We start from the raw sequence: 10807 nt of genomic DNA on the forward strand, positions 1-10807 counted from the left end.
TCATCCTAATGGGGCAGATTACATCTATCATCCTAATGGGGGAGTAGATTACATCTATCATCCTAATGGGGCAGATTACATCTATCATCCTCATGGGGCAGATTACATCTATCATCCTAATGGGGCAGATTACATCTATCATCCTAATGGGGGAGTAGATTACATCTATCATCCTAATGGGGCAGATTACATCTATCATCCTAATGGGGCAGATTACATCTATCATCCTCATGGGGCAGATTACATCTATCATCCTAATGGGGCAGATTACATCTATCATCCTAATGGGGCAGATTACATCTATCATCCTAATGGGGTAGATTACATCTATCATCCTAATGGGGTAGATTACATCTATCATCCTAATGGGGTAGATTACATCTATCATCCTCATGGGGCAGATTACATCTATCATCCTAATGGGGCAGATTACATCTATCATCCTAATGGGGCAGATTACATCTATCATCCTAATGGGGTAGATTACATCTATCATCCTAATGGGGCAGATTACATCTATCATCCTAATGGGGCAGATTACATCTATCATCCTAATGGGGTAGATTACATCTATCATCCTAATGGGGCAGATTACATCTACCATCCTAATGGGGTAGATTACATCTATCATCCTAATGGGGCAGATTACATCTATCATCCTAATGGGGTAGATTACATCTATCATCCTCATGGGGGAGTAGATGACATCTACCATCCTAATGGGGTAGATTACATCTCTCATCCTAATGGGGTAGATTACATCTATCATCCTAATGGGGTAGATTACATCTATCATCCTAATGGGGCAGATTACATCTATCATCCTAATGGGGGAGTAGATTACATCTATCATCCTAATGGGGTAGATTACATCATCCTCATGTGCTGCCCTGATACGTTCTATTGTTGCAGTGGCATCATTTCAGCTGAACCTGTTGGAAAAACTTGTTCGTATTGCTGAGGAGAAAGTGTGATAGACAGCAGAGGATGAGGTTTTTTATTAGTTACAAAACCACAGAGAGCATAGCGGAGTACTGCAGTGCTGTGGATATGAACAACAGAAACATTCATTTGAGCTACAGTAGGGGTACATGTGTTACAGTTTCACATTCCATTTTGTGTCCAAATGTCCCGTGTGGCTCAGTGGGTGGAGCAAGGCACTGGCAACGCCAGGGTTGTGGGCTCGATTCCCACGGGGACCAGTACCAATATATGTATGCACTCACTAAGTGGCTCTGGATAACAGCGTCTGCTAAATGACAAATGTAACTGTACTCCCCACTAGACCCTCCCCCCATCAGGGCTGCATGCGGATGGCTCCGTCCAGCCTGATGACCTCTCCGTTGATCATGGGGTTCTCAGCCAGTGATGTCACCAGGTGAGCAAACTCTGCAGGGTCTCCCAGGCGGGACGGGAAGGGCACCTGACGGGCCAGGAACGACTGCACCTGGGGAGGGAGAGAGAGAGGTGTGGGGGTAGTATAGAGAGAGGGGTGGGGGGGTTATTATAGAGAGACAGGTGGGGGGTTATTATAGAGAGAGGGGGTGGGGGTTATTATAGAGAGAGGGGGGGGGGTAGTATAGAGAGAGAGGTGTATATAGAGAGAGAGGTGGGGGGTTAGTATAGAGAGAGAGGTGGGGGGGTAGTATAGAGAGGTGGGGGGGTAGTATAGAGAGAGGTGGGGGGTTATTATAGAGAGAGAGGTGGGGGGTTATTAAAGAGAGAGAGGTGGGGGTTATTATAGAGAGAGAGGTGGGGGGTTATTATAGAGAGAGGTGGGGGGGTAGTATAGAGAGGTGGGGGGTAGTATAGAGAGGTGGGGGTTATTATAGAGAGAGAGGTGGGGGTTATTATAGAGAGGGGGTGGGGGTAGTATAGAGAGAGGGGTGGGGGTAGTATAGAGAGAGGTATGGGGGGTTAGTATAGAGAGAGGTATGGGGGGGTTAGTATAGAGAGAGGTATGGGGGGGTAGTATAGAGAGAAGTATGGGGGGGTTAGTATAGAGAGAGGTATGGGGGGTTAGTATAGAGAGAGGTGGGGGGTTATTATAGAGAGAGGGGGTGGGGGGTAGTATAGAGAGAGGTGGGGGGGTAGTATAGAGAGAGGTGGGGGGTAGTATAGAGAGAGGTGGGGGGGTAGTATAGAGAGAGGTGGGGGGGTAGTATAGAGAGAGGTGGGGGGGTAGTATAGAGAGAGGTGGGGGGGTAGTATAGAGAGAGGTATGGGGGGGTTAGTATAGAGAGAGGTATGGGGGGGTTAGTATAGAGAGAGGTGGGGGGTTAGTATACCTTCTCAGGTAGACCTGCCAGGAGAGGAGTAGCAAACAGACCTGGGGAAGGAAGGAGGGCTCATGTTAATGTCTCACTGATTACATAAATATGTGACCAATAGCATCTGCTGAATACGTGCCCAATACCGGACCAATGACCATCTGCTGAATACGTGCCCAATACCTGACCAATGACCATCTGCTGAATACGTGCCCAATACCTGACCAATGACCATCTGCTGAATACGTGCCCAATACCTGACCAATACCATCTGCTGAATACGTGCCCAATACCGGACCAATGACCATCTGCTGAATACGTGCCCAATACCATCTGCTGAATGCGTACACGCGACCAATACCATCTGCTGAATACGCGACCAATACCATCTGCTGAATGCGTACACGCGACCAATACCATCTGCTGAATGCGTACACGCGACCAACACCATCTGCTGAATGCGTACACGCGACCAATAGCATCTGCTGAATACGTACACGCGACCAATACCATCTGCTGAATGCGTACACGCGACCAATTCCATCTGCTGAATGCGTACACGCGACCAATACCATCTGCTGAATGCGTACACGCGACCAATACCATCTGCTGAATGCGTACACGCGACCAATACCATCTGCTGAATGCGTACATGCGACCAATACCATCTGCTGAATGCGTACACGTGACCAATACCATCTGCTGAATGCGCGACCAATACCATCTGCTGAATACGTACACGCGACCAACACCACCCGCTGAATGAGTACACGTGACCAACACCACCCGCTGAATGAGTACACGCGACCAACACCATCTGCTGAATGCGCGACCAATACCATCTGCTGAATACGTACACGCGACCAATACCATCCGCTGAATGCGTACACGTGACCAACACCACCCGCTGAATGAGTACACGCGACCAACACCATCTGCTGAATGCGCGACCAACACCATCCGCTGAATGCGTACACGTGACCAACACCACCCGCTGAATGAGTACACGTGACCAACACCACCCGCTGAATGAGTACACGCGACCAACACCATCTGCTGAATGTGCGACCAATACCATCTGCTGAATACGTACATGCGACCAATACCATCTGCTGAATGCGTACACGTGACCAATACCATCTGCTGAATGCGTACACGTGACCAATACCATCTGCTGAATGCGTACACGTGACCAATACCATCTGCTGAATGCGTACATGCGACCAATACCATCCGCTGAATGCGCGACCAATACCATCTGCTGAATGCGCGACCAATACCACCCGCTGAATGCGTACACGCGACCAATACCACCCGCTGAATGCGTACACGCGACCAATACCATCTGCTGAATACGCGACCAATACCATCTGCTGAATACGCGACCAATACCATCTGCTGAATGCGTACACGCGACCAATACCATCTGCTGAATGCGTACACGCGACCAATACCACCCGCTGAATGCGCGACCAATACCATCTGCTGAATGCGTACACGCGACCAATACCATCTGCTGAATGCGTACACGCGACCAATACCATCCGCTGAATGCGTACACGCGACCAATACCATCTGCTGAATACGCGACCAATACCATCTGCTGAATGCGTACACGCGACCAATACCATCTGCTGAATGCGTACACGCGACCAACACCACCCGCTGAATGAGTACACGCGACCGACACCACCCGCTGAATGAGTACACGCGACCGACACCACCCGCTGAATGCGTACACACGACCGATAGCATCTGCTGAATACGCGACCAATACCATCTGCTGAATACGCGACCAATACCATCTGCTGAATACGCGACCAATACCATCTGCTGAATGCGTACACGCGACCAATACCATCTGCTGAATGCGTACACGCGACCAATACCATCTGCTGAATGCGTACACGCGACCAATACCATCTGCTGAATGCGTACACGCGACCAATACCATCTCCTGAATACGCGACCAATACCATCTGCTGAATGCGCGACCAATACCATCTGCTGAATGCGCGACCAATACCATCTGCTGAATGCGTACACGCGACCAATACCATCTGCTGAATACGCGACCATTACCATCTGCTGAATACACGACCAATACCATCCGCTGAATGCGTACACGCGACCAATACCATCTGCTGAACACGCGACCAATACCATCTGCTGAATGCGTACACGCGACCAAAACCATCTGCTGAATGCGTACACGCGACCAATACCACCCGCTGAATGCGTACACGCGACCAATACCATCTGCTGAATGCGTACACGCGACCAATACCACCCGCTGAATGCGTACACGCGACCAATACCACCCGCTGAATGCGTACACGCGACCAATACCATCTGCTGAATGCGTACACACGACCAATACCATCTGCTGAATGCGTACACGCGACCAATACCATCTGCTGAATGCGTACACGCGACCAAAACCATCTGCTGAATGCGTACACGCGACCAATACCATCTGCAGAATGTGACCAATACCATCTGATCAATACGCATGTGACCAATACCATCTGATCAATGCGCACGTGACCAATACCATCTGATCAATACGCACGTGACCAATACCATCTGATCAATACATACGTGACGAATACCATCTGATCAATATGTACGTGACCAATACCATCTGATCAATACGCACGTGACCAATACCATCTGATCAATATGTACGTGACCAATACCATCTGATCAATACGTACGTGACCAATACCATCTGATCAATACGTACGTGACCAATACCATCTGATCAATACGCATGTGACCAATACCATCTGATCAATATACGCGACCAATACCATCTGCTGAATGCGTACACGCGACCAATACCATCTGCTGAATGCGTACACGCGACCAATACCATATGCTGAATGCGTACACGCGACCAATAGCATCTGCTGAATGCGTACACGCGACCAATAGCATCTGCTGAATGCGTACACGCGACCAATACCATCCGCTGAATGCGTACACGCGACCAATAGCATCTGCTGAATGCGTACACGCGACCAATACCATCTGCTGAATACGCGACCAATACCATCTGCTGAATACGCGACCAATACCATCTGCTGAATACGCGACCAATACCATCTGCTGAATGCGCGACCAATACCATCTGCTGAATGCACGACCAATACCATCTGCTGAATGCGTACACGCGACCAATACATCTACTGAATGCGTACACGCGACCAATAGCATCTGCTGAATGCGCGACCAATACCATCCGCTGAATGCGTACACGCGACCAATACCATCTGCTGAATGCGTACACGCGACCAACACCATCTGCTGAATGCGTACACGCGACCAATAGCATCTGCTGAATGCGCGACCAATACCACCCGCTGAATGTGACCAATACCATCTGATCAATACGCACGTGACCAATACCATCTGATCAATACGCACGTGACCAATACCATCTGATCAATACGCACGTGACCAATACCATCTGATCAATACGCACGTGACCAATACCATCTGATCAATACGCACGTGACCAATACCATCTGATCAATACGCACGTGACCAATACCATCTGATCAATACGCACGTGACCAATACCATCTGATCAATACGCACGTGACCAATACCATCTGATCAATACGCACGTGACCAATACCATCTGATCAATACGCACGTGACCAATACCATCTGATCAATACGCACGTGACCAATACCATCTGATCAATACGCACGTGACCAATACCATCTGATCAATACGCACGTGACCAATACCATCTGATCAATACGCACGTGACCAATACCATCTGATCAATACGCACGTGACCAATACCATCTGATCAATACGTACGTGACCAATACCATCTGATCAATACGCACGTGACCAATACCATCTGATCAATACCATCTGATCAATGCGCACGTGACCAATACCATCTGATCAGTACGCACGTGACCAATACCATCTGATCAATAAGCACGTGACCAATACCATCTGATCAATACCATCTGATCAATACGCACGTGACCAATACCATCTGATCAATATGTATGTGACCAATACCATCTGATCAATACGTACGTGACCAATACCATCTGATCAATACGCACGTGACCAATACCATCTGATCAATACCATCTGATCAATGCGCACGTGACCAATACCATCTGATCAATAAGCACGTGACCAATACCATCTGATCAATACCATCTGATCAATACGCACGTGACCAATACCATCTGATCAAGATGTATGTGACCAATACCATCTGATCAATATGTATGTGACCAATACCATCTGATCAATACGCACGTGACCAATACCATCTGATCAATACTCACGTGACCAATACCATCTGATCAATACGCACGTGACCAATACCATCTGATCAATACGCACGTGACCAATACCATCTGATCAATACGCACGTGACCAATACCATCTGATCAATAAGCACGTGACCAATACCATCTGATCAATAAGCACGTGACCAATACCATCTGATCAATACCATCTGATCAATATGCACGTGACCAATACCATCTGATCAATACGCACGTGACCAATACCATCTGATCAATACGCACGTGACCAATACCATCTGATCAATACGCACGTGACCAATACCATCTGATCAATACGCACGTGACCAATACCATCTGATCAATACGCACGTGACCAATACCATCTGATCAATATGTATTTGATCAATACCATCTGATCAATATGTATGTGACCAATACCATCTGATCAATATGTATGTGACCAATACCACATTGAATTGATTTATATACAGTGTGTGTGTGTGTCTGTATGCAGTGTGTGTCTGTATACTGACCGGGTGCTATAGTAACCACTCTGATGCCCATGGGTGCCAGGTCTCTAGCGATGGGTAGAGTCATTCCTACGATACCTCCTTTAGACGCAGAGTATGCTGCCTGGCCCACCTAGAGAGAGAGAGAGAAACAGAGAGAGAGAGAGAGAAACAGAGAGAGAGGGAAACAGAGAGAGAGAGAAACAGAGAGAGAGAGATACAGAGACAGAGAGAGAGATACAGAGAGAGAGAGAGATACAGAGAGAGAGAAACAGAGAGAGAGAGAGAGAAACAGAGAGAGAGGGAAACAGAGAGAGAGAGAGAAACAGAGAGAGAGAGATACAGAGAGAGAGAGAGAGAGAGATACAGAGAGAGAGAGATACAGAGAGAGAGAGATACAGAGAGAGAGAGAGAGATACAGAGAGAGAGAGAGATACAGAGAGAGAGAGAGATAGAGAGAGAGGGGTAGAGTCATTCCTACGATACCTCCTTCAGACACAGAGTACGCTGCCTGGTCCACCCAGAGAGAGAGAGAGGGAAGCTTTCATCAAATCAGATTTTATTTGTCAAGTGCTCCGAACACAACCTTACAGTGAAATGCTCCCTTAACAGTTATTTTTCTTAAAACTGCATTGTTGGTTAAGTATAATATATATTTTTTAAAGTTCACATAATTAAAGAGCAGCAGTAAAACAACAATAGTGAGGCTATATACAGGGTTTTACGGTACAGAGTCAATGTGGAGACTATATACAGGGGGTACCGGTACAGAGTCAATCTGGAGACAATATACAGGGGGTACCGGTACAGAGTCAATGTGGAGGCTATATTCAGGGGGTACCAGTACAGAGTCAATGTGGAGGCTATATACAGGGGGTACCGGTACAGAGTCAATGTGGAGGCTATATACAGGGGGTACCGGTACAGAGTCAATGTGGAGGCTATATACAGGGGGTACCGGTACAGAGTCAATGTGGAGGCTATATACAGGGGGTACCGGTACAGAGTCAATGTGGAGGCTATATACAGGGGTACCGGTACAGAGTCAATGTGGAGGCTATATACAGGGGGTACCGGTACAGAGTCAATGTGGAGGCTATGTACAGGGGGTACCGGTACAGAGTCAATGTGGAGGCTATATACAGGGGGTACCGGTACAGAGTCAATGTGGAGGCTATATACAGGGTATTACGGTACAGAGTCAATATGGAGGCTATATACAGGGGGTACCGGTACAGAACATTTTGAGGATCTGAGTACCAATGCCAAATCTAGTCAGTCTCCTGAGGGGGGATAGGCTTTGTCGTGCCCTCTTCACGACTGTCTTGGTGTGTTTGGACCATGACAGTTTGTTGGTGACGTGGACATCGAGGAACTTGAAGCTCTCAACCTGCTCCACTACAGCCCCGTCGATGAGAATTGGGGCGTGCTCTGTCCTCCATTTTCTGTAGTCCACAATCATCTCCGTTGTCTTGAACACGTTAAGGGAGAGGTTGATATCCTGGCACCACACGGTCATGTCTCTGACCTCCTCCCTATAGGCTGTCTCGTCGTTGGGGTATTGTGTCAATGTCGGTGATCAGGCCTACCACTGTTGTGTCGTCAGCAAACTTAATGGTGTTGGAGTCGTGCCTGGCCACACAGTCGTGGGTGAACAGGGAGTACAGGATGGGACTAAGCACGCACCCCTGAGGGGCCCCCGTGTTGAGGATCAGCGTGGCAGATGTGCTGTTACCTACCCTTACCACCTGGGGGCGGCCCATCAGGAAGTCCAGGATCCAGTTGCAGAGGGAGGTGTTTAGTACCAGGGCACTTAGCTTAGTGAGGAGCTTTGAGGGCACTATGGTGTTGAACGCTGAGCTGTAGTCAATGAACAGCATTCTCACATAGGTGTTCCTTTTGTCCAGGTCTGAAAGGGCAGTGTGGAGTGCAATAGAGATTGCATCATCTGAGGATCTGTTGGTGCAGTATGCAAATTGGTGTGGGTCTAGGGATTCTGGGATGATGGTGTTGATGTGAGCCATGACCAGCCTTTCAAATAATTTCATGACTACAGACATGAGTGCTACATGTCGGTAATCATTTAGGCAGGTTACCTTAGTGTTCTTGGGCACAGGGACTATGTTGGTATTTCAGACTGACAGGGTGAGGTTGAAAATGTCAGTGAAGACACTTGCCAGGTGTTCAGCACATGGTCGCAGTGCAGGTTATGGTAATCCGTCTGGCCCTGCGGCTTTCTGAATGTTGACATGTTTAAAGGTCTTACATCGGCTGTAGAGAGCATGATCACACAGTCGTCTGGAACAGCTGGTGCTCTCATGCATGTTTCAGTGTTACTTGCCTCGAAGCGAGCATAGAAGTTATTTAGCTCGTCTGGTAGACTTGAGTCACTGGGCAGCTCTCGGCTGTGCTTCCCTTTGTAGTCTGTAATAGTTTGCATGCCCTGCCACATCCAACGAGCGTTGGACCCGGTGAAGTATGATGTGTGTGTGTACCTGTCCGTCATAGGCCACAGGCGTGTGTGTGTACCTGTCCGTCATAGGCCACAGGCGTGTGTGTGTACCTGTCCGTCATAGGTCACAGGCGTGTGTGTGTGTACCTGTCCGTCATAGGTCACAGGTGTGTGTGTGTACCTGTCCATCATAGGTCACAGGTGTGTGTGTGTACCTGTCCATCATAGGCCGCTACACTTGCTGTGTTGATGATACAGCCTCTGTGTCCGTCTGCGTCTGGTTCGTTCTTCCCCATCTCACCAACAGCCAATCGGATCACATTAAACGTCCCCGCGATGTTCACCTACACACACAAAGTTTTAAAGTATGTGAAATTTAAAAAATGGGTATGCTTTTAAAATCTCTAACGCTTTTTTCACACTGTAGGACATAATGCTCACTCCAGGTGTGTGCAATGGCCAATCAGTGAGCTTTACATCCAGACAGATTGAATACCTGGACTAGGAGTTGTTCCTGGATCTGGCACCTCTCTAAAGCCCTGTTCACACTGCAGGCCTTAAAGCTCAAATCAGTTTGTTTTTTAAATTCGTTTTGGAATACTGACTGCCCAAACAACAAGTTACAACTGTAAAATGTATATAGGTTCAGAAATTTTGTGAAATAGCAGTTACAAATAGAAATCAAACTGGATGGACATCAGAAATAGAGGAAGGACATATTGTAGGATTTTTTATTAATTTATTTGCAAATTATGGTGGAAAATAAGTATTTGGTCGGTAACAAAAGTTTCAATACTTTGTTATATACCCTTTGTTGGCAATGACAGAGGTCAAATGTTTTCTATAAGTCTTTATAAGGTTTTCACACACTGTTGTTGGTATTTTGGCCCATTCCTCCATGCAGATCTCCTCTAGAGCAGTGATGTTTTGGGGTTGTTGCTGGGCAACACGGACTTTCAACTCCCTCCAAAGATTTTCTATGGGGTTGAGATCTGGAGACTGGCTAGGCCACTCCAGGACCTTGAAATGCTTCTTACGAAGCCACTCCTTCGTTGCCCGGGCGGTGTGTTTGGGATCATTGTCATGCTGAAAGACCCAGCCACGTTTCATCTTCAATGCCCTTGCTGATGGAAGGAGGTTTTCACTCAAAATCTCACGATACATGGCCCCATTCATTCTTTCCTTTACACGGATCAGTCGTCCTGGTCCCTTTGCAAAAAAAGAGCCCCAAAGCATGATGTTTCCATCCCCATGCTTCACATTAGGTATGGTGTTCTTTGGATGCA

The 10807-nt window shown here is 47.6% G+C and overlaps 1 protein-coding gene across 1 annotated transcript in view; it reads right to left on the bottom strand.

The window, feature by feature from the left end:
- Positions 1 to 983: 983 nt before the first annotated feature.
- Positions 984 to 10807, bottom strand: part of hsd17b10 (hydroxysteroid (17-beta) dehydrogenase 10) — a 15874-nt gene continuing 6050 nt past the window's right edge. The window contains exons 4-7 of the mRNA XM_064956145.1: positions 9737 to 9865; positions 7094 to 7202; positions 2289 to 2329; positions 984 to 1447 (exon numbers count right to left, since the gene is read on the bottom strand). Of these exons, the coding sequence (XP_064812217.1) occupies positions 1298 to 1447; positions 2289 to 2329; positions 7094 to 7202; positions 9737 to 9865 (429 nt within the window). The 3' untranslated portion in view covers positions 984 to 1297. The remainder of the gene's footprint in view (positions 1448 to 2288; positions 2330 to 7093; positions 7203 to 9736; positions 9866 to 10807) is intronic.

The sequence above is a fragment of the Oncorhynchus masou genome, chromosome 33, assembly GCF_036934945.1.
Source record: "Oncorhynchus masou masou isolate Uvic2021 chromosome 33, UVic_Omas_1.1, whole genome shotgun sequence".
Taxonomy (NCBI): domain Eukaryota; kingdom Metazoa; phylum Chordata; class Actinopteri; order Salmoniformes; family Salmonidae; genus Oncorhynchus; species Oncorhynchus masou.